Here is a 23,576-nt window from a genome sequence, read left to right on the forward strand (position 1 = left end):
CTTATATCTGTTTTGACCAATTGTTTAGCTGTCACTTCTTCCTGGAATTCCGTTTGAGGATCGTTCTTCTGTTTCGTTATTATGGCTAGCTTTCTGTCTCTTGTCAGTTTTATTTTTATTTTTTATTTTTTATAGTAATTTTCTTTCTTTCTTTTTTAATGTTTTATTTATTTCTAGGAGAGAGAGAGAGAGAGAGAGAGAGAGACAGCGTGAGCAGGGGAGAGCCCGATGCGGGGCTCGAACCCACGAACCGCGAGATCACGACCTAAGCGAAAGTCGGACGCTTAACCGACTAAACCACCCAGGTGCCCCTCTTGTCAGTTTTAAATACTTGTTATGCGTTCTGCTCCTGTGAGTCCTGCTATATTAAAGGAGGCTCGTAGAATGTCCAGGGCCTGTCCATTCAGGAAGTGTTCTTTGAACGGTGTCCCTTGGTCTGTCTTGTTGAGACGTTGGTTATTCTATTTCCCTACTCGTCGTGATATTTGGGACTCTCCACCATGTGGGCTTTGGTTTGTTTCTTGAGGTAGCCTAGTTTGCTGCTTCTGATTCCAATGAGGAACAGTCCAGAGTTTCAGAGGAAGCATGATCCTGCTGACACCTTCATTTTGGACTTCTTGGTTACAGAAGTCTGTGGGTGCGTCTGGGCACTGTTCGGATCCTTTTTTTCAGTGGCAATTTAACTTGCTTTGGGGAAGATTTTAAAGTCACCACCTAAAGGAACTTGAGAGTCATATCCCTCACGAAAAACAACCTCCTACAGGCATCCTGTTCATTTACTCTTGGGGCCTTTGACTCAACCACTGTGTTTCATCTGGTTTCCTAAAGTCAAGAAGAGAACGAAAGAGCAGTGCAAACAGTGTGCATAATAATCTGATTCTGATGTTTTTTTTTTTTTTTTATACATTCAGGTGTCCTCAGGAGCAAGGGAAAACGGTAAGTATTCTGCAATCTGTCTCTTACTGATTAAAAAACTCTAGATGGTGAGACAGATGGGGCATCCTGCAGTCTTCACTCTGGAGAGCTACCCTGATTCCAGGTCCCTGGCAGGATAGAGGCTTGAGGGGTGTTGGGGAAAGGCAGGTTGCCCAGCTGAAAAACTATGTCCATGTGTACAGTATGAGAAAGGCAATGTATTCACTGTGTGTGTTGTGGGTGTGTGTGTATGAGGCTTCAGGGTGTCTTCTGTGACTCTCTGTAGTGTGATTGTCAATGTGAGTGCGTGCTTCTGTGTGTGTGTTTGCTTGAGAGATTTAGAGACAGCGGCAGAGACACACAGACGGAGAAAGAGACACACACATTGAGAGAGAGCTAAAGAGACAGAAAGAGAGAGAGAGAGAGAGAGAGAGAGAGAGAGAGAAATGTGTATTTCCCCAGGAGATATGTGCCACTGACACAGTAGAATGGCCAATGTCTACTTTCTCCAAAAACTCCTCACCCTATTGCTGAGGATGGCCCAGTAGTAGCATTCAGTCCATGAAGGTAGCCAAAAGCCTCCATATGTTCTGGCCCATGTTCATATGAAGCATCAGTCACTGAGTTATTCTCGAGCAGCACCACCGAAGTGCTGAGGTCTATTCTGCCTCTTTCTAGATGTCCTTGATTTGGGAAAGTTTTGGGCAGTTCCAGTAGGAAGGCACCAGTCTGTCACTGAGGTGAGCTCGTCAGTCTTTGCCTGAGGAACACAAGTTGCTTTCTTAAGAAGTGCCTGTGCAAAACAATTCGGTTTTAAATATGACAATGTACATTTTAGATGATTCCGTTAATCTCCCTGCTGGAGAGGGGGTGAGTGGTTGTGTCTTGCAAACTGCTACCTGGGTCAAGAGGACATTTACACTGGCAATGCCAAACCTGCCGAGAAACAGTGTGGTAGGATTCTTTTCCTCGACAGCAATTTTCCCTGTTGGGTTAAGAATTCTGTAGGCGCTCTCCTAAGTGGAGTCGGGAGACACATTCCTCAGGAAGAACAACTACTGACATGCACCCTGTTCTTTGCCTTTGGGGCCTTTGAGTCAACCCATATGATCCCTATTGGACCTTCAAGTCACCAAAGGAACTAAAGAGTGGTGCAATCAGTGTATATCATGATCTGACCCTATTTTCTTTTCTGTAGCTTCCTGTGGTGTATGGGACAAAGGACAGTGGTACGTATTCAGGAATCAAACACTTGCTGTCTTTAGTCAGGAGACTCCTTCTGACTTTGGGTTTCCAATTTGATGAGGATCACAGACATAGTGGAAAGGCGGATTGTCCAGGGGTAAAACATGTCCATGAGTTTGCAAGCAGCTATGTGGCACTGAGGTAGTGAGTTTGTGTGCGTGGAGACTGGGTGTGCCTGTTTGTGAACTGAGAAGAGTGATTCTGAGCAGACATATGCTTGTGTGTGGGTCTCTGTGTGAGTAGTGTATGTTTCCCTTGATTTGCATGTCCCTCAAGTAGCACAGTTGCCTACGTGAACTTTGTGAACGTGGTTTCCCATGTAGAAGAAAAGTCCCATCACCTGGCTTCATGATGTGTGTCTGGTCGTCAAACTATATCAAAATGTACCATATAAATATGGATAGTATATTATACGTGAAATATGCCTTGTGTAGGCTGAAAAAACTCCCATTGCTAGCTAGGAAAATAGTCACAGGATTCTGGAAGGGACATATGTTTTAAGAATCAATAGGATTCTGTGAATCATGACTTTCTTTCAGGATAGACCTCACCTCTGAGGAGGCTGTTACATTGCCCTCAGGGGATCAATCCTGATTAAAGAGAAGGAGCCCTGATGGTGTCTCACTGGCCTCCAAGAAAAGGCAGCCGGTGAAAGCGATGAATTATGGAGGACTTGGCACAGCCTGTGGGGGTGGAGAGCCACGCAGTGAGATGAGGCCCTTTAACCCCAAATCCCTAGTACCGTGTCTCACGCCTCTACTTCCTAGGCAAGACCATAAATTTCTATGCTGAGTTTGTCATCAGTAATAATTTCAGTCCTTCCTGTCGATCTTCCCTGTGTGGGGCACGACACACAACTACATTGATCCCAGAGTCCTTGCTCCATCCTACTTCAGCATTAAAGGGATCAATCCCCCAGGGATACTGCCCTCCTGCCCTCCTATCCTTTCCAAAAAGGAGATTATGGGAGTCTGGGAAGTAGTTCTCCCCTTCATAGTTGGAGAGGTGGGACAGGTTGCCTCTGGTTCAGCCACATGCCATGCCCAGTTCTGGAGGGTATCTGAGAAGAGGAGCCTCCAGGCCCTGGGAACCCCTTATCTCTAGATTTTGGTATCCCAGAGGTGTGGAAGACATTAGCTGCTGTGGGTGGTCAAATGCAGGAGTGAAACCAGTAGCCAGGCTCTGAGAGTCCTTGCTCCATCCAATACTTCAGCACTAAAGGGTGAAAGCAAGATCCAGAGTCTTGGCCTGGATCTTATACAGGAAAGACTGAGGGGGTGCAGAGGGAAGACACAAAGGACATCCATGCCATGTGATGGTGGGAGGGGACACCACGGTGGCTGGATTACTTGAATCTGTGTAGCATCAGCCCCTGGGTCCAGCCTTACCCTCACTGGGGATGGCATTTGGGCTCCTTCTGAGTGGGGACAAGGCAGGATGAGCCCCATGACCACTGAGAGCACCGTAGGGACCTCTCCCAAAAGCGTGGAGAGAGGGGCTTCCTTCCTGTTCCATCCTCTTCTCCATCTACCAGGCACTTTCATTCAAGGCCATTGGGGAGGGGCAGAGAATGGAGTCAGGTGTCCTGTTCTCCCACCCGGGACAGGCCAGCAGGGATGGAACCAGGGCCAGACCAGACACAAGGACATTCCCAGGCCTGATCCACCTGGGGCAAGGAGGGACCAGTTTTTAACTTTTCACTTACTTCTGGGGGTGCCCTGACAGACAGCCTTGTCGACACACTGTTGACCAAGGGGTGTCTGCCTGGAAACACATTCCTACTAAAGGGATCTCAGCGCACATGACCAGGGCAGCTGTAGAACATTCTAGCTAGCTGTCTGCCCAGGCACTAGTACAGATCAGAGCAACAAGGGTGGACTCTGAAGACAGTGCGGGGTTCCCCCTCTGTCTGCTCTGATTACATTCAGCACAAGTGTGGGGACTCAAGCTCTGCATTCTGCTCTAAGTGGGTCCCTGCTGGGATTCCCCCTGGGACCTGGTTGTTGACCTTCCACTCTACGTGGCCCCAGGGCCTCCCGTAGTGGCTGCTACATCAGCATGAGCCCAGGGAGAACTCGCAAATGAATGGTCAGATCAGGCCAGCAATCTTCTCTGCAGGAACCTGCAGGGTAGGGAGGTCATGACCTCCTCCTGTTTGGATCCGAAAGCTGTGCTATGCGTGGGGGGCAGACACATGTCAGTCAGGCCTGCTGCTGTTTAATTATAGTCAATTCAAGTTAAACATTCCATCCCTTATCACAGTAGCCACATTTCAGGTGCCCCGCAGGTGCATGTTGACAAAGCAGAACATTTCCATGCTCACAGAGGGTTCTTCTGGGCAGCTGCGCTGAGCTGGACACAGCGTCTGCTCATGGAACCCACCAAACCTTATGTCTGTCTGTCACAGGACGAATGTCAGGTTGGTGTGTGCACAGGTGAGAGCTATTCTGATCCAGTGCAGCTTGGAAAGTCCCAGATGAAGGGCGATCCTTTCCCTCATTTGATGGTTGGCACCTGTGGTCAATGTCTTGTTGAAGGGCCCTGCCTCTGCCAAGCTCAGGCAAGGCCTGAGGACCTGAAGGAAGGGCAGGTGGTGCTGGGTGAACCAGGAAGGCCTCAGCGGGAGTCACAGGAATGGCGGAGCCCCTGTCTCTAATAACCTGCCTGCTCCTGCTTGTGTCTCTAAAGGTTGTGTGTTGGAGAACCTTTCTGATCCTGAAAGTGAGGATGAAGAGTCATCAGGTAGGGAGCTACACTCAGGTAGGAATCAATGAGAGAGGGTTCCTGCAAACAGTGAGCTTACACCTGCTACTTTGTAGTCCTAGAGTGGGAGGTGTGAAATCAGAAAGACACAGGAAGAATGTATGATGGCTTGTTGCATTCTTGTAATATAATAGTGGGATCTTTTATTTATTTTTATTTTTGAATTTTTTCAAGTGAGTAGAGCTAGTAATTTTATTTTGTTTTCCTTAAAATTTTTAAAATAGTTTATTGTCAAGTTGGTTTCCATATACCACCCAGTGCTCATCCCCACAAGTGCGCTCCTCCATGCCCATTGATACCACATCTTCTTGATCCATTCGTCCGTTGATGGACACTTAGGCTCTTTCCACGTTTTAGCTATTGTGGAGAGTGCTGCTATGAACATTGGGGTACATGTGCTCCTATGCCTCAGCATTTCTGTATCCCTTGGGTAAATTCCTAGCAGTGCTATTGCTGGGTCACAGGGGAGTTCTACTGGTAATTTTATGAGGAACCTCCACACTGTTTTCCAGAGGGGCTGCACCAGTTTGCATCCCCACCAACAGTGTAGGAGGGTGCCCGTTTCTCCACATCCTCGCCAACATCTAGAATCCTCTGCTTTGCTCATTTGAGCCACTCTGACGGGTGTGAGGTGGCATCTCAGTGTGGTTTTTCATTTGTATTTCCCTGATGAGGAGGGATGCAGAGCATCGTTTCATGTGTCTGTTGGCCATCTGGATGTCTTCTTTGGAGAAGTGTCTGTTCATATCTTCTGCCCATTTCTTCACCAGGTTGTTTGTTTTTCGGGTGTGGATTTTAGTGAGTTCCTTATAGATTTGGGATATTAACCTTTTTTCTGATATGTCACTTGCAGCTCTCTTTTCCCATTCCGTCGGTTGCCTATTAGTGTTATGAATTGTTTTCTTTGCTGTGCAGAAGCTTTTAATCTTGATGAGTTCCCAATAGTCCATTTTTGCTCTTGATTCCCTTGCTTTGGGGGATGTGTCAAGTAAGAAATTGCTGCTGTTGAGGTCAAGGAGGTTGTTTCCTGCTTTCTCTTCTAGGGTTTTGATGGTTTCCTGTCTCACGCTGAGGTCCTTTATCCATTTTGAGTTTATTTTTGTGTATGGTTTTTGCGCCAGTGTACTTCTCAAAACTAGAACAAATTATCCTAATTTGTATGGAAGTACAAAAGACCTAGGGTGGCCAAAGGAATCTTGAAGAAGAAAACCAAAACGTGAGGCATCACCATCCCAGACTTTAGCCTCTACTACAAAGCTGTCATCATCAAGACAGTATGATATTGGCACAAAAACAGACACATAGACCCATGGAATAGAATTGAGAACTCAGAATTGGACCCAAAAGTGTACAGCCAACTAATCTTTGACAAAGCAGGAAAGAGTATCCAATGGACAAAAGACAGCCTCTTTAATAGATGGTGCTGGGAGAACTGAACAGCAACATGCAGAAGAATGATACGAGATCATTTTCTCACACCATACACCAAAGGACTTTTAAAAATGATGTCAGAAAACTAGCCTCCATTCACACAGCTTTTTACTTTTATCTTTTCCCATGGCTTAGTCACAGAGAAGATTCTTCTTGTTCACTTCTCTGGACGTCATCTTGCACAAACATCTTCCTGGGGGCTCCAAGCCCTGCTGGAAGTGAAGGCTTTGTTTTCTGAACTTCATTCTCCTGCTGTGTTTCACGGTCTGCCTGGTATTAAGCTATGAGCTATGCCTATGCCTTACATGACTTCCTGAACTTGGCTAGATCCATGTGTGAGACACCTTTGGTCCCCAGGGCACGGGTCATTGTGGGGAATGAGTAAACGATGCCTAGCAAATTCTCTAGCCTGAGAGCAGAGTTTCTGTGAGGCCTTGCAGGTAATTTCTATGCCAAATGCATTAGTCTCACTTGACGTTCCTGCAGGTGTTGCCCTGAACTTGACCCATGTCCTCGGAAGGTCAGCACCAGCTCCTGTTTGCTGTGATGCCTGTGACGAAGAATCTAACTGTACTACAAATTTACAGTGCACAATTACCAGTGCAAACTTCTCAAAAAACTCCTCACCCAGCACACTTTCTAGGAGTATTGCTGAGGGTGGCCCTGCCATGGACCATTTAGGCCAGGCTTGGTAACCAAAAGCCTCGATATGCTCTGGCCCATGTTCCTAGAAGGCAACACTCCCGGAGTTATTGTTGAACTGGACCACCCATGTAACTGACAACTATTCTTTGTTCACCTAGGTGCCTCTCAGGATCAGGGGCTCTTGGCAGTGTCTGCTAGCAAGCAGGCAGATGAGGAAGACCAGGTGATTACTAGGTGAGCTTTCCTGGCTTCACCTTAGGAGACATGTTGTTTGCTTTTGTCTTTACACCAAGTTCTGTTGTAAATCTGACAATGTACATTTTAGATGATATAGTTAATTTCCTGGTGAGGGGAGTGTTGGCGTGTTGTCTCTTGCCAACTGTTACCTGGTCCTAAGCAACGTTTACCACTGGCAATGCCAAACCTGGTTATGAACGGAGTGATAGGATCCTTTTCCTCAGAAGCAATTTTCCACGCCTGGGGGAAGAATTTCATAGTCGCCAACCTAACTGGACAAGCTCACATCCTTGAGCGGTACCTATTGTGGAATCAGTCTCTTGCTGAGGGAGAAACACTAGATGGTAAGGCAGGTGAGGGGTTCTTGGTGTTTTAGTCTGGAGAGCTACCCTGATTGCAGATTCCTGGGAGACTGGGGCTTGAGGGTGTGGGAGAAGGACAGATTTCCCAGGTGAAAATCTATGTCCACGTTTCTACGGTATGAAGAGAAAGTATTTGCTTTGTGTGGCGTGTTTGTGTGTGCCTGAGTCGTGCGGTGTCTTCTGTGACTCTATGTAGTTCTCTTGTGTGTCTGTGTGTGTGTTAGGGGAGTACAGAGAGACACAGAGACACCCACAAATATTGAGAGAGAGAGAGAGAGACAGAGAGAGATGGGTAACTCCCCAGGAGACAAGTGTCACTGATACTGCACAATAACCAATGTCAACCTTGCCAAAACAAAAAAACACAAACTCCTCACCTTGCACACTTTATAAGAATATTGCTGAAGGTGGCCCAGTAGTGGCATTCAGGCCATGCTTGGAAACTGAAAGCCTCCATATGCTCTGCCTCTGTTCATAACAGGCACCAGTCCCTGTGTTGTCCTTGAGCAGCACCACCAATGTACTGATGACTCTTCTGTGTCCATCTAGGTGCCCCTGAGGAGGGAGGGCTTTGGGCGGTGCCAGTTAGGAAGCACGGCGATGAGGAAGACAAGACTATTGCTGAGGTGAGCTTGCTTCTCTTTCCCTTAGGAGGATGTGTTGCTTTCTTCATGTTTTCCAATCAAATGTGTTTGTAAATCTGACAATGTACATTGGAGATGATACAGTTAATTTCCCTAAGCTAAGACATGGCTTGGTTAAAGAATATATATATACATGTAGCATTGAAAGGGAAGGCTAGAAGGAAAACAGCATGTAATTAATAATACTGTTTGTTTTTAACTGTTGGGATTTTCTTGTTTATAGTTTTTCATTAATTGATGAGTTTCATAACAAAGGGATTTATGATTAAATACAGCGGAATGTTGTGCCTAGATTTGAATCTAGTCTCTCAGTAAATGGTTGCTCATAATCATGTGCGAAATAGTAAACAGCAGATGACAGATGAATGCAAGTCCGGGTGATCCTTAGGGACAATTATGGTGGGCAGGGACAGAAGTGGGGGTTCTCCGGGCCATACCTATGGAGGGGTCCATTCAGAAGGAGACGGGACTTGATCCCCTGCCACTGCAGGCTCTAGAGAAAGAAGAGTAGTCTGTAGAGATTGGATTTGGGGTAGAAGGAAGGAACTGGGAAAGTGCCCACTCAAGAGACAGTACAGCCTCCCAGACGGTTCCTCAGACCAATAGTCGTACCACATTGAGTGTCCCGGATTTCATTCAATAAGCCACCAAAGCACCAACCCAATGGGCTACTTTGCCAATTGATTCGCATTAGCTGCTCAGGCAGTGTCAGTCGGCTGACTGAATTAGTCTGCTCTTTCTAGACAGAGCTGTCATGTGACAGTTGGTCTGGAATATCCTGGCTTCCACGTCAGCACAGGAGCTGAGCAGACTACTGGCCACAGACGGTGGTCAACTGGCCATTGGGGAAGGCTCCTCATGAGACCGTTGGCAGTACGGACACTGGGTGAGGATGGCCAACGTTGGGCTTCCCCTCATCCTTCAGAGGGGCTTCACTTGGGGGTAAGTGCACCGTGCCCTTGGGTCAGGGATTGAAACCTAGAGGTGGGAGGCTGATTTAGGATTTGGAGTGTTCTTTTGGCTTAGGCACCTCTTCCAGGGCATCAACTGTCTCCCAAAGAGACCTTGGGGAAGCAGGATTTGAGAAAGCGACTGGGGAAGTCCCTGGTTCAAGGGTGCAGGGATGATCCTGGGAAGATCCCAGGGAGGGATCTCTCTCCCCAGGGAACCAACTGCATTGTTGTCCGCAGCCCCTCACTCTTCAGGATGGTGAGTCTTGGCAAGTCACTTAATCTCTCATAGAAAATATGGGTCACGGGCTCTGCCCTATGTTATCCATGAGTTGATATGAGGATCACAGAAGATGGTAACAATTAAGGGTAATGCCTTCTCCCCACGGATAGGATAAAAAGGAAGCTCCCATCCACCTCTGCCCTGTAGCCATCCAAGGCCCCAACCTAGATTCAGCCACTACCAAGTGTCGAGCTTATTGTTCTGGAAATTTAGTGACTGAACACTTCCAGAGCACTTGTGAACTCAAGAAGGGTGCAAACAGTGTACATCATGATCTGACTCCCATGCTGTTTTCTCGTCTATACCTTCATATGGCCTCAGCAGAAAGCGAGTATCCTCATTAACGAGAAGGAGCCCTCTTGGTACGTCATTGAGCTCTGAGAAAAGAAGGCTGGAGGAAGTGATGAATTATGGAGGGATTGGCACAGCCGGTGGGCTTGTGGAGAAAGGCACTGAGGCGAGGCCCTTTAACCCCAAATCCCCAGTACTTTCTCTCATGCCTCTAATTCCTGGGGAAGACCCTAAATTTCTACGTTGTTTTGTGGTAGGAACCCCTCCCTAAGGAGAAAGAAAAAATTGAAGAAGAGAGAAGAGAAAACTTCAAGGTCACCTAGATATGAGTCCAGCTGCCTACATCCCCCATGTTCTTGTAAACTGAAACAACTTAATCAGACTAAATATTTATGTGTATTACCATATATTGGAGACAAAGAAATAGAAAATGCATAAAAAACCCTATGCCATATGATGTGGGCTGCTCAGTTCTTTTGGGTACGAACCCAACTGAGCGGTGCCGGCAAAATAAAGTTGCTTCCTGGAAAGAAAAGTCTCGGTGTCACGACTCTCTGAGCGAGAATCCTGCAACATTACCTGGGGGCCTCGCCCGGGACTCGGAGACGGTGGATTGCCACCTCCCTTGCCACCAGGGTACTAGCCTGGGAGCGCCGGGAGAAGTGACCTCACCTGGCGCCAGCGGGCCACTTGATCCGTAGGGGACTAGCCTATCCCGGCGAGCCGGGGCGAGGGCCTTGTGTGCGCAAACGGAACCCGAGGCCCAGGAACCAGCTTAAGGAGCGCCACCCATCTGACTGGTAAGAACCCGGGTTCGTTTTGGTGGACCTGCCCCTAAGAGGCAGAAGGGGAGCCTGATCACCTCCCAGAGTTGCACTAGTAAGTCCACAAGGGAAGAGGAACGAAGCTACAACTCTAAGGCGCTGGATGTAGGGCGATGGGTTGGAGTCGTTGTGTGAATGTGTGTGACTGAGACGGACAACGGGAAGGTTCCGACCTGACCAAGGGCCGAAGCGAGTGTTGAGTCCCGATCCGCGGTTCCGTGGCGACCTCATACAGCTTAAGGCGGCGTCAGACTTCCTCGGGAGTCTGATCCGGGTCAGGGATTGAAACTGAACCTGCCAATGCTAAGAGGAGCCTGAAATATCTCCGAGAGGAGAGCGGCTGGAAACGGACAAAGCGGGTGTGCGTCCTTTCCAAACTGGTCCCCCTCCTTCCCTGGTCTTCCCCTTCTTGTGCGTGAAAGTCGTCTGTTAGGGGGAGGAAATGGGTGGAAAGCAGAGTAAACCGACTCCCCTAGAGTGTATGTTGAGGAATTTCAAAAAGGGATATTCAGGAAATTATGGTGTAAAAGTAACTCCTGAAAAGCTCCGGACATTCTGTGAAATTGACTGGCCATCGTTCGGGGTGGGCTGGCCCTCTGAGGGCTCACTTGATAAGGAACTAGTTGGCCGAGTGTTCAGAGTCATTGCAGGGGACCCAGGCCACCCTGACCAATTTCCTTATATTGACTGTTGGCAAGACCTGGTCCTGTCCCGGCCTCCTTGGCTAAAAGTCTGTATTGAAGAGAGCTGTAAAGTAATCCTGGCTCGCCCCACAGCTTCCTCCAAATACCGGCCAGAGGTTAAAAAGCGCATACTATCAGGAGAACCTGAGGAAACCCCGCCACCATATGTCCCACTGTCCCCCTCCCTGCCACCTGTGCCTCCAGCAGCCCTAACTGCAGAAGCCTCATCGGAGTCTGCCCCCAGCCCCAAAGCCTTACCACCCCTCGCACCACCGACCTCCCCAAGTGGGACCGACTCACCCGAACCACCAGTCTTAACCCCCCATACACCTCCTGAACGGCGGCGACCAGAGACTCAGGCCAACAGAGGCAGCCCTTCCCTACAGCCGCACCGAGGAGCCCAACAGATGCCGCGGAGGGAAATTAGGGGTCCTTTCTAGTATGATCAGGAAGGCCAGATCCAAGGAGGCCAGTGTATTTACATGTACCAGCCCTTTACCACTACGGATCTCCTGAATTGGAAGCGCCATGCCCCCTCCTATACGGAGAAGCCCCAGGCTGTGGTTGACTTAATGCAGTCCATAATTCAGGCCCACAAACCCACCTGGACGGACTGCCGCCAACTTCTTTTAACTTTCTCCAATACAGAGGAGCGTCGCCGAATTATTCAGGCAGCTACAAAATGCTTGGAGGAAAATGCTCCAGCTGGGACACTAGACCCCCGAGCCTGTGCCCGGGCTCACTTCCCCGGGGAGCACCCGAAATGGGACCCGAATGACTTAAGGATAGACGGAGGGCTTACAAGGATTGAGCGATATCAAGAAGCTCTTCGAAATGCTGTAAAGAACGGGGGAGGGGGGGCGAGGGAAAGGCCATAAATGTGAGGAAAACCTCAGAAGTGCTCCAAGGGCCGGAGGAGAGCCCAAGCCAATTCTATGAGAGATTATGTGAGGCATTCCGTCTCTATACTCCCTTTGATCCAGAAGCGCCCGCCAGCCAGAGGATGAGTAATGCGGCTCTCGTAGGCCGGGCCCAGGGAGATATTGGGCGCAAGCTGCAGAAACTAGAAGCTTTCACTGGCATGAATATCAGTCAGTTGCTAGAAGTAGCAACCCAGGTGTTCATTAACCGTGAGCAGGCAGCACGGAAGGAAGAACGCCGGAAGATGCAAACACGGGCAGATTTGTTAGCTGCCGCTTCGGCGGAGCAGTCAAGACACCTCCAGAAGAAAGCCCCGCAGGGAAGGGGCCAAATCCAGGAAGGAGAGCAGCGGGGAGGGGGATCTCACCCTAGATCGAAACTAGGCTGGAATCAATGTGCTTTGTGCCGTCAGGAGGGCCACTGGAAAGGTGAGTGCCCCCAGCGACCAGATGATTCTCAGCAAGGTCCTAAGCAGGAAAAAAAGGGGGGCCATGTGGTCCAGGGCCGGTACCAACTGGCCCCGCAGCCTCATGGGGCCCCCAAGAATGATTTTGTGGGACTAGCCGCCATGGAGGAGACTATGAGGAGGACTAGGACGGGCCGGGCTCTATTTTGCTAGGCCCCCGGGAGCCCATGGTCAGCATGAAGGTGGGGGGCCGACCCACTGACCTTATGGTAGATACTGGAGCACAACACTCAGCAGCGACCCCACCCGTTGGCCCCCTCTCACGGAGACAAGCCACCATTGTGGGGGCCACAGGCGATCAGATACGTCGTCCCTTCCTGTTACCTCGACGATGCAGTTCAGGTGGCCACCAAGTCATCCGTGAATTTCTGTACCTCCCTGACTGCCCCGTGGCTCTCATGGGCCGTGACCTCCTGGGAAAACTGCAGGCCCCGATCACTTTCAACGCCCAGGGACGGGCTGCTCCGACCCTCCGAAAACCGGAGGCAAAGATTATGACTCTCACCATTCCCCAGGGGGAGGAATGGCGTCTCTATAGCCTCAAGGAAAAACCGCAGTTGGTGCCTGAGCTTCCCTTTAAGGTCCCTGTTAAGTGTGGGCTGAAGATAACCCACCAGGACTGGCGCGAAACATACCCCCTGTGGTTGTTGAACTAAAGCCTGGGGCAGAGCCCACCCGCCAGAGACAGTACCTCATCCCTCGCAAGGCGCAGGTCGGGATCCAAAAGCGCCTGGCAAGACTTTTAACGTATGGGATCCTCAGGCCGTGTCAGTCGCCCTGGACACACCCCCCTCTTGCCTGTTCAAAAACCAGGCACAGATGGCTACCGGCCAGTTCAGGACCTGAGAGCAGTAAACCAGGTGACTGTCACCATACACCCAGTGGTCCCGAACCCCTATACACTTTTGGGGCTCGTTCCTGCTGAAGCCACTTTCCTCACCTGTTTGGACCTTAAGGATGCCTTTTTCGGCATCCGCCTGGCCCCCCGGAGCCAATTGAGTTTTGCCTTCCAATGGGAGGACCCTAAAAATGGTGACAGGGGCCAATTAACCTGGACCAGGTTCCCTCAAGGGGTCAAAATCTCCCCCAACCATTTTTGGCACTGCATTCGCCTCTGACTTAGAAGCCTTCCCAGCAGATCAATATGACTGTGTTCAGTACGTGGATGACTTGCTATTAGCTGGGAAGTCCCGGGAGGGTTGCATGGAAGGGACTCGGCAGCTCCTTACCCTCCTATGGAAAGCCGGCTACAAGGTCTCGAGAAAAAAAAAGGCCCACCTCTGTCAAGAAAGGGTTAAATACCTTGGCTTCCACTTATCTCAGGGGCAGCGTCGTCAGCTCGGCCCAGAGAGAAAGCAGGCCGTTGGCTCCCTCCCGACTCCCACAACCCGTCGCCAGGTTCGAGAGTTTCTGTAGGATCTGGATGCCTAACTTTTCAGTCCTGGCAAAACCCCTCTATGAGGCCTCAAAAGGGGGAGCAAGGGAACCCCTGGTATGGGAGTCAGTACAGCAAGAGGCTTTCGAGGAAATAAGGCGTGCACTTACTAATGTGCCTGGTTCAGGGCTCCCGGACATGACCAAGCCCTTTTGTCTGTATGTCCATGAGCGCACTGGTATTGCAGTGGGAGTACTGACTCAGATGTTGGGACCATGGCATCGCCCGGTGGCATATCTCTCCAAGCAACTTGACTCTGTGGCCCAAGGCTGGCCGCCCTGCCTACGGGCACTAGCAGCCACAGCCCTTTTAGTGTCTGAGGCTGACAAGTTAACTACGGGACAGGAATTAACAGTGCGAGTGCCACATTCGGTATTACCATTAATGGGATACAAGGGACAATACCGGCTCACCAACGCCAGGATGGTCAGGTATCAGGGAATGCGGTGGGAGAGCCCGCGCATTCACCTAGAAGCAGTCCGGACCCTGAACCCTGCAACCCTATTATTGCCTGTCGGGCCAGGCCAGCCAGACCATGACTGCATTGAAGTCATGGATGAGGTGTTCTCCAGCAGACCAGACTTGCGAGACCAGCCTCTCAAAGACCCCGACGCTGAATATTTCACTGACGGTAGCAGTTTTATAGAAAGGGGGGAGCGTCTCGCAGGATATTCCGTGGTGACCCTAAGCTCTGTCATTGAAGCAGAGGCCCTGCCGAAGGGGACTTCGGCACAAAAAGCAGAGCTAAGTGCTTTCACCCGAGCCCTCCAACTGGCAGCAGGGATACGTGTTAATATATACACAGACTCTAAATACGCCTTCACCACTCTCCACGTACATGGGGCCTTGTATAAGGAGAAGGGTCTAATGAACTCAGGAGGAAAGGACATAACCTATGGTAAGGCGATCCTTGAACTCTTAGATGCCGTGCGGGCCCCTAAAAGTGTGGCAGTCATGCACTGCCGGGGCCATCAAAGGGGGGGGGACACCACGGCTGCCCTGGGAAACCGAAAGGCTGACCGAGAGGCAAAGCTAGCAGCTTCCAAAGGAGCAATAAATTCAGCGGCTTTAACTGCCGCACTGTTCCCTAACCCACTGACAGAACGGGACCCTAATTACTCACACCATGAAAGTGCTTGGATTAAGACTGAGAGTGGCAACTACCTCCCAGGGGGATGGTGGAAAGCTGAAGACGGCCGAGTAGCAATTCCTGAGGCCTTAGCTCCAGCCTTTGTTAAGCACTTCCATCGGGAGACTCACACCGGCCGGACAGCCCTTGAAACAATGTTAAGCCGGTATTTTTACATCCCTCGGCTCTCCAGCACAGCCCGAGTGGCATGTGAGCAATGTGAAACCTGCGCCCGAAACAACCCACGTCAGGGGCCCAAGGCCGCCCCTGGAATACAGAGCGTTGGGGGAGCCCCCTTTGAAAATGTGATGGTGGACTTCACGGAGCTCCCCCCGGGTTCGGGGATGTAAATACCTGTTGGTCTTTGCATGTACTTTCTCAGGCTGGGTGGAAGCTTTCCCTACCCGAACAGAAAAGGCGCATCAAGTGGCCCGACTCCTTCTCAAGGAAATTATCCCACGATTTGGGATCCCTATCACTGTGGGTTCAGATAACGGGCCAGCGTTTGTGGCTGAGGTGGTGCAGCTGGTGGCAAAGGGGCTAAAGATAACCTGGAAGTTACACACGACATACCGACCCCAAAACTCCGGAAAGGTGGAACGAATGAACAGAACCTTGAAGCTGCAATTAAGCAAACCGTGCCACGAGACCCACCTGCACTGGGACCAGGTGTTGCCAATAGCCTTGTTAAGAGTCAGGTGCAGCCCCAATCAGCAAACGGGGCTTTCCCCTTTTGAACTCCTTTGTGGGCGCCCTCCCCCAATTGTTAAGGGGATAAGGGGAGATTTCAATGAGAGAGGCGATTTAACCCTAAGGCAGCAAATACAGGCTCTGGGCTCTCCTCTAGCCACTCTACACCGATGGGTTAAAGAACGATTGCCTGTGAGTCTCGCCACAGATACTCACTCCTTTGAGCCAGGAGATGCTGTATGGGTAAAAGAGTGGAAGGTCCAACCACTCAAACCCCTTTGGCGGGGCCCGTTTAGTGTCATTTTGTCCACCCCTACTGCAGTAAAAGTAGCCGAGGTGGGTCCCTGGATTCACCACAGCAGAGTGAAGCCGGCATCCGGGCACTGGGAATGCATTCCTGATCCGTCCACGCCGTGTAAGCTGACCATACGGAGGAAGCGAGCTACCACGGCGGAGACTCCAACGGGAGACTACAGCCCTGCTTGAGTCACTCCGGAAGCTGACTAATCTACGCACGGCGGGAGCCTGAGGAACCGCCGGTCCGGTGGAATAAATAGACTGTCCTTATTCCTTACATCTGCCTCTTACTGTAATGCACTGTCACCCCTTGTCTCTCATTATTATTGCAATTGTTGCTTTCCTTCTCGCTAGTGGATTGGTGGAGGTTGCCCCAGCCAGCTGGAAATGTGGCGAGAGGTTTCTGTTAGCACTCACTTTTCTCTTGGGGGTAGGGTGTTTTGTTGGTATTGGTGGTTTTTAATTTGGACTCCGCTTGTAAACCTGAATCTCTCATCATGCCATCCATGCATTCGCATAACCAGGTCAGGCCAAGGAATCACCTGGACCCTATCGTACCATACCCATTTCTCATTGCCAGGGAGAGGTCCAAGCGACATGCATACATAACAAGACCACCTATTCCATCTGCCATTGGGGAAATCAGTACACTTGCTCTGACCCACAGTACTCCCCGAGTGAAGACTGGTTACAAGTCCGATCTTACCAGGAAGAGGGGGCCTTCATTAACCCGACACGGATTGCAAACCCCAAGCGTCCGGTGTCAGCACTGTTTGATGTGTGTGCCGTTATAGGTCTAGGCCCAGAAGCATCCGTTATACGGAACAAACGGGCACCTGTCATAGGGGGCCCAAAAACTCTGGATATACCGTGTGGTGGCTTAAATTGGGAGCGAAGATATCGCCTCAGTGACAAATACATGTGTGAGGAAAATGGTTTATGTGCCTGTACACCTGAGTTTCTATGCCCTAGCTGGAGCTGTGTTTCATAGGCCACTTGGAAAAAAAAAGGATGCAACAGCTCTCCTTCAAAAGGGGGCTGCTAGATCAGATTGTCAGTCAAAAGCCTGTAACCCTGTAAATTTCACTATCATTAATTTATTATTATTTTATTTTTTTTTTGGCTTCATGAATTTTATTTTTTTATTTTTATTTTTATTTTTTTTTTACAAATAGTTTATTGTCAAATTAGTTTCACTATCATTAATTTAAAAGACTACAAATGGCCATGGGGGGCCAGAGAATTAGATCCCCTCGAGCCTTATGATGGAACGAATTACCCCAGTTCTGCAGCCGGGAGTTGGCTCCTGAAAACCTCAATCATTGGGAAGAACTGTCTTGCCCGATGGGGGAAAAAGTTCACCATTCCTGTCGGAAACTTAAAATGCCTGGGCCAAAGGTTTTATAATTCAACTACCTGGGAAACCCAACGGTGTGGGTCCCCAGGTCACCATGAGCCAAATCCTCACCCTTGTTTAACTTCTCTCATCTCCGGGAGGCCTGGGACAACATAGACGCTGCCATCGAATGGCGGGCCCCAGGGGGACTATATTGGATATGTGGGAGAACAGCCTATACAGTACTCCCTTCAGGCTGGTCAAGGTCATGTGTGATGGGAACTATTCGCCCATCCTTCTTCCTACTCCAACTTGCAGAAGGAGAACATCTGGGAGTTCAAATATATGGAGATAGGAAAGTTCAAAGAAAGCAGAGTGCCTTGCAAATTGGCAACTGGAAGAAAAATAAATGGCCTCCCAAAAAAATAATTCATTATTACGGCCCTGCTACGTGGGCCGAGGATGGGTCCTGGGGCTACCGCACCCCCATTTATATGCTAAACCACATAATTAGACTACAAGCAGTTGTAGAAATTATAACCAATGAAACTGCTAGGGCTCTTAATTTACTTGCTAAGCAGCAAATCAAAATGCGCAATGCAATCTACCAAAATCGCCTGGCCTTAGATTACCTGCTTGCTTCTGAGGGTGGTGTTTGTGGAAAATTCAACCTGAGCAACTGCTGCCTACAAATAGATGATAAGGGAAAAGTCATAGAGGAGATCACAGATCGAATGAGAAAAGTTGCTCATGTCCCAGTCCAAACCTGGAATGGTTGGAACCCCAGAGAGTTATTTGGAGGATGGTTTTCATCTTTCGGGGGATTCAAAACCCTCATAGGTATTGTCCTCCTAATTCTGGGAGGATGTTTGATTGTACCCTGCTTGGCTCCCTTGATGATACGATCAGTCTCCAGTCTCATTGAGACTATAGTTGAGAGAAAAACGGCTGTTCATGTAATGATGTTATGGAAATATAAAACTCTAAGCCAGGATGATGCTCTTTGACCCAAAATAGAGGGGTCTGAGCATCAAAGGGGGGAATGTGGTAGGAACCCCTCCCTAAGGAGAAAGAAAAAATTGAAGAAGAGAGAAGGCTTCAAGGTCACCTAGATATGAGTCCAGCTGCCTACATCCCCCATGTTCTTGTAAACTGAAACAACTTAATCAGACTACATGTTTATGTGTATTACCATATATGGGAGACAAAGAAATAGAAAATGCATAAAAAACCCTATGCCATATGATGTGGGCCGCTCAGTTCTTTTGGGTACGAACCCAACTGAGCGGTGCCGGCAAAATAAAGTTGCTTCCTGGAAAGAAAAGTCTCGGTGTCACGACTCTCTGAGCGAGAATCCTGCAACAGTTTGGCTTCAGTAATAGTTTCGATCCTGCTCCTGGTCCTGCTTGTGTGGGGCACGTGGCAGACCCAAGACTACAGTGATCCCAGAGTCCTTGCTCAATTATACTTCAGCATTAAAGGGAAGAGGCACTAAACAAAAGAACAGACAAATGGTGATTGAGAGTGAGCCGCTTCACCCCAAGATGTTGGGCCAGGCCACACACTCACATGCTTTATCTTTTCTCAAATATCATGAAACTTTAAAACAATAAACCTATCCCTACTTTTGGCAAAAGTTACTCATAAGACAACCTATGCCCTTGTTGGAATACAGATCATTCTCAAATCATTGACGTGCATGTGAATGGACAGTCAGAGGATCCCAGGATTCCTGCTGGCTGGTCTGTGTGGCATCTGTGTTGTTGGTAACACGTTCTGTCTGTGGTTGGAACAATAAAGTAGGGTAGGCAGAACAGGCTATGAAGTGCCTTAAGGAAGAAGCTGTTTGGCTTTAAGGTTGATCCCCATGGCTTGCGGGATTTGTTCTCTTGGCCTGGTTTGGGCAATTGGAGTTCCTGGTATTGAAGCCCCTGACATGGACCGTTACTTGTTCTGTTTGTTTGTTTCATCATTGTCATGAGGCTGGTCCATGGCATTTTATCTACAGTCTTAAATGCCTTTATGTAAAATGTTCTCTCACCAGATGAGTGCCATGATGACCCCAACATAGGCTAGAAGATCTTCCACGGCTCTGAAGATGGCTGACGGGGCCCAATCTCAAGTTTTCTCGGAATGAGCCAACGTCTCACAAGTGAGATACTGACCAAAATCGGAGACTGAGAATGCAAGATACAAATGGACAGTGGCCTGGCCATCTATAAAAATAGGACTCTGAGCTGAGGTCTGCAGCAACCAGCCCAGGAAGTCAACCCATTTTCTACAGCTTCAGCATATTATCTAGAAGTCAGACTTGTAGCTGTCAGACCACCTTCTCAAGCAACCAGCCCCGGAAGCTAAACAATAACCTCTGGATTGCCTGTCCCCAAAGAGTCAGCATTTGATTGGTAACTGAGAGGATCCCTGAATATGTCCCCACTTGCCACTTGAGACCAGCAGATGACATCACAGATGCACCCCTAACAATTACATGAGATGCCCTTCCTCTAGAACACTGACTATAGCTTCCTTGCACCAGGAATCTCCTGCATCACTGTGGCCTTGTCTTCTGCCTCTACAAAGTTTCCCTATTCTTCTGTCCATCTCTGAGTCTGCCCACAGGGAAGGGATTGTGTCTGACTCCCTTGCTCTAGCAAGTTCTGAATAAACCACTCATACTTATTATCACCTGTTTTGTCTTCATTTGTATCCACAGCAACATTGAATAGTGTTGAAAACTGGTGAATGGTCCAGGTAGGGAGCTGGGCTAAGTGAAGAGTGCTGGACCCAACCTCCTGGGGACCCACTGAAGTCTACTTCTAGCTCAGCTACTCCTTACTCTGGTGTTTTCCTGATTTGATTTCCTTGTTCTGGAAATGCATAATTTCCCCATTCTCTTCAAGACGCTAGACTTCTCCAGCCAGCATCTGGTTCCAGAAGTTCTGTAGTCTTGGTGTTCAGCTTCATAAACATTGAGGCTGAATTCAGAAACACCATGTGGAAATACTAAATAAGAAAGTCGAAGTGGTGTGGGCTACAGATTTCAAAGTTGAAGTGAGGCTGTTCTAGTTCAGAAGGATTGGAATTATCAGTATAGAGGTTGACCGAATGAAAAGAAAGTAGGAAAGTATTTCTGGTGATCCCCGAGGAGTGTCCTATGGAGGAGATAATTGGATATGGTTATAGAGAGGGCTCTCCCCGAGAAGATAGGGCTCTGTCCCCTGCCACTAAAGGATTTAGCAAAAGATCATGAGTCTGTAGAGACTGGATCAGGGGGAGGAAGGAAGGAGCAAGGAAGGTGGATTCTCACAGTCAGAACAGCCCTGATTTCACTCTCAGCCATGCCCAAGCCTTGTCCAAGTGGCTTAGACACTTCCGTCAACAGCCACTGAAACACAGAAGATCACAGAGAATTTGTGCAGCCACCAAAGCTTGTTTGCTTATGTTGCCCCTGATTCTGTCAAAACTGAATTCTGTTGAGGTAAGATCAGATCCCAGTTTTTATCAGCTCCAGAACTTGCAAAATTGTGAAGTCTTATTTTTTTCTCCTTAGTTTATTGTCAAGTTGGTTTCCATATATCACCCAGTGTTCATCCCAACAAGTGCCCTCCTCCATGCCCATCACCTCTCTTCCCCTCTTCCCCACCCGCATCAGCCCTCAGTTTGATCTCAGCATACAAGAGTCTCTCATGGTTTTCCTCCCTCCCTCTCCCCAACTATTTTCCCCCTTCTCTTCCCCCATGTTCCTCCATTAAATTCCTCCTAATCTACCTATATGTGGAAATATATGGTATCTGTCCTTCTCTGCTTGACTTATTTTGCTTAGCATAACCCTATGAAGCCTCATTTAATATCTATCCCCTCTGATTACCCTTTCTGAACACTTGACATACACTGCACACTTTACCTACAAGAATTCATTCAGTGCCATCACAAACCTATGTGATGGTTTCTTACTCTCCCTACTTCTCAGGTGGAGAAAAAGGCACAGAGATGCTGGTGTCCAGGTGCATGAACTGCTTGTGCCAGGATATGAACCCAGGCCTGTAGTCTCAATACTCATGCTCTAACTACTGAGCTGCACTTCTACTCAGCCATGGGATCCTTGGCTGTGCAAAGGAGTTCCAGCATCTGTGTGCATGTCAGGAATCACTTGAAACCAAGGGAAACCGCAACCACTGCCTATCATTATGAGGTAGTCTCAGTGGTCACATGGCCCAGGGAAGCTCTCAAGCCAGATTATTAGAGATCTTTCCATAGCCATTAATATGAAAATGATCTAGAAATCCTACATGGTTCTGGTCAGTTCAAAGATTCCGAGGGTTTGGAGGCACACGTTAGGAAAACCTGGTCAAATTCTGTCAGTGATTTTGACTACTTGGCCTCAATCCAGTAAGGACTGAGGAGATTCTTTAGAGGTGTTTGATGGCATTGTCAATATGAGTGAGCCCTAGCAACGCTGAATTCTGTGAGACAATGCAAACGAGAACTCAAAGTACCAATTCACAATGAGCCTTGTGTCCATCGCCCTCATTGCGGCTCCCGTGAGCAGCTGACTTAGAGAGCTAGTGAGTGTCTGGTCAATCAGTTTCATGGTGTGGTCATTCTTCGGGGCACGGCACAAATCTGATAAGAATTTAGTGAGGGGGTGCCTCACTTACTCAGTGGTTGGAGCATACATCACTTGCTCTCCAGGTTATGAATTCAGGCTACATGTGGTGCATGAAGACTACTTTAAAAAGATCAGGAACATAATATAGTCTACTTGATAACATTTTCGGCATGAGTCCTCCAAACAGCTTGAATCCCATGAACTACACACTGTAGGAACTGTGACCAATAGGAAGGCCAACATTCGATTACTAGCCATCATCCTTGTTTTGACACTCGTATCCATGCTCCTTAATGAGCTATCCCATGGCTGGCTCTTAAATGAAAGCCAATAGCTGACATGTGTAATGAATACATGTAGCACAGAAAGGCAAGACTAGAAGAGAAAGAGCACATAATAATACTATTAGGTTTCAAACTGTGGGGTTTCCTTATGTACAAGTTTCAATAACTGACGAGCTTTACAACAACAAAGGATTTATGATTAAGTAAAACAGACTATTGTGCTGAGATTTGAACCCAGTCTCTCAGTAAAGGGATGCTTATAATCATTTGCAAAATAGTAAGCAACAATTGATAGATGAGTGCAGTTCCGGGTGATCCTGAGGGAGAGTCATAGCGGTAGTGGGGGAGTGCAGCTATCACTTTGAAATCCAGATATTACTGGACTTTTGCATGTATTAGCCAAAGCTGGGATTGCTGGATCAAATGGTAGTACTTTTTAAAATGTCTTCAGGAACTTCCATATTGTTTTTATAGTGACTGCATCAGTTTACATTCTCTGTTGTGTATCTGTTAAATGTTATTTATTTACTTATTTATTTACTTATTTACTTTATTGAGGGAGCAGGGTAGAATCCCAATGAGGGATTTGATCCCAGGAACCTTGAGATCATGACCCGGGTCCAAATCAAGAGTGGGATAGTTAACCAAGTGAAGCAGCCGGAACCCTGGTTTGTTGGGTATTTTAAGGACCTGCCAACGCTAAGTCCTTCCTAAATCCCACTCTGACTCACGTGGCTCTACTAGGCAACTGCTGAACAATGGAATCAAAAGATTGAACTCTCATTAAGTTATCCCTCAAATTTCTGTGGTCTTCTGGCAGCAAGATGTCAACAGCTCTTTCTCTTGTATGTCTTTCCCAGAGTGTCCCTTGAAGAAGATCGTCAGGAGAGTTTGGGGAAAGAAGATAAGACCAACAGGTAATTCAGTTGAAGGTACTGTAGAAATTTAGTCATTACATTGATTCCAGAAGAATTATTCTAGTTTGTTCAGTGTCCCATACTTAAGACAAAAATCCTAAGTCATGGCTTTATTTTTAAAATTTCAGCCTCCTGCACATGCCACCAGGTCCTTCTGCAGAAATGAGGTGGGAGGTGCACCCTGGGGCACATTTCTCTCCTCCTCTCCTCACTCAAATC

At 48.4% G+C, this 23,576-nt stretch overlaps 1 protein-coding gene across 4 annotated transcripts; it reads left to right on the forward strand.

Annotated features, from left to right (window-relative positions):
- Nucleotides 1-910: 910 nt before the first annotated feature.
- Nucleotides 911-20,229, forward strand: LOC120227895. 4 transcript variants are annotated; one of them, XR_005527359.1, is made up of 6 exons: nt 911-936; nt 4,849-4,902; nt 7,158-7,233; nt 8,080-8,224; nt 8,986-9,184; nt 19,592-20,229. XR_005527359.1 is itself a non-coding variant. In XM_039225926.1 (5 exons), the coding sequence occupies exons 1-5, from the start codon at nt 7,415-7,417 to the stop codon at nt 19,616-19,618; spliced, it is 648 nt and encodes a 215-aa protein (XP_039081857.1). In that variant the 5' UTR covers nt 7,295-7,414; the 3' UTR covers nt 19,619-20,229. The 4 variants fall into 4 exon arrangements, 1 of the variants encoding a protein (XP_039081857.1); XR_005527361.1 differs by having other exon boundaries at nt 9,042-9,184; XR_005527360.1 differs by having other exon boundaries at nt 8,148-8,224.
- The last annotated feature ends 3,347 nt before the right edge of the window (nt 20,230-23,576 follow it).

Source organism: Hyaena hyaena, unplaced genomic scaffold, assembly GCF_003009895.1.
Source record: "Hyaena hyaena isolate Hyena2069 unplaced genomic scaffold, ASM300989v1 scaffold_19, whole genome shotgun sequence".
Taxonomy (NCBI): Eukaryota; Metazoa; Chordata; class Mammalia; order Carnivora; family Hyaenidae; genus Hyaena; species Hyaena hyaena.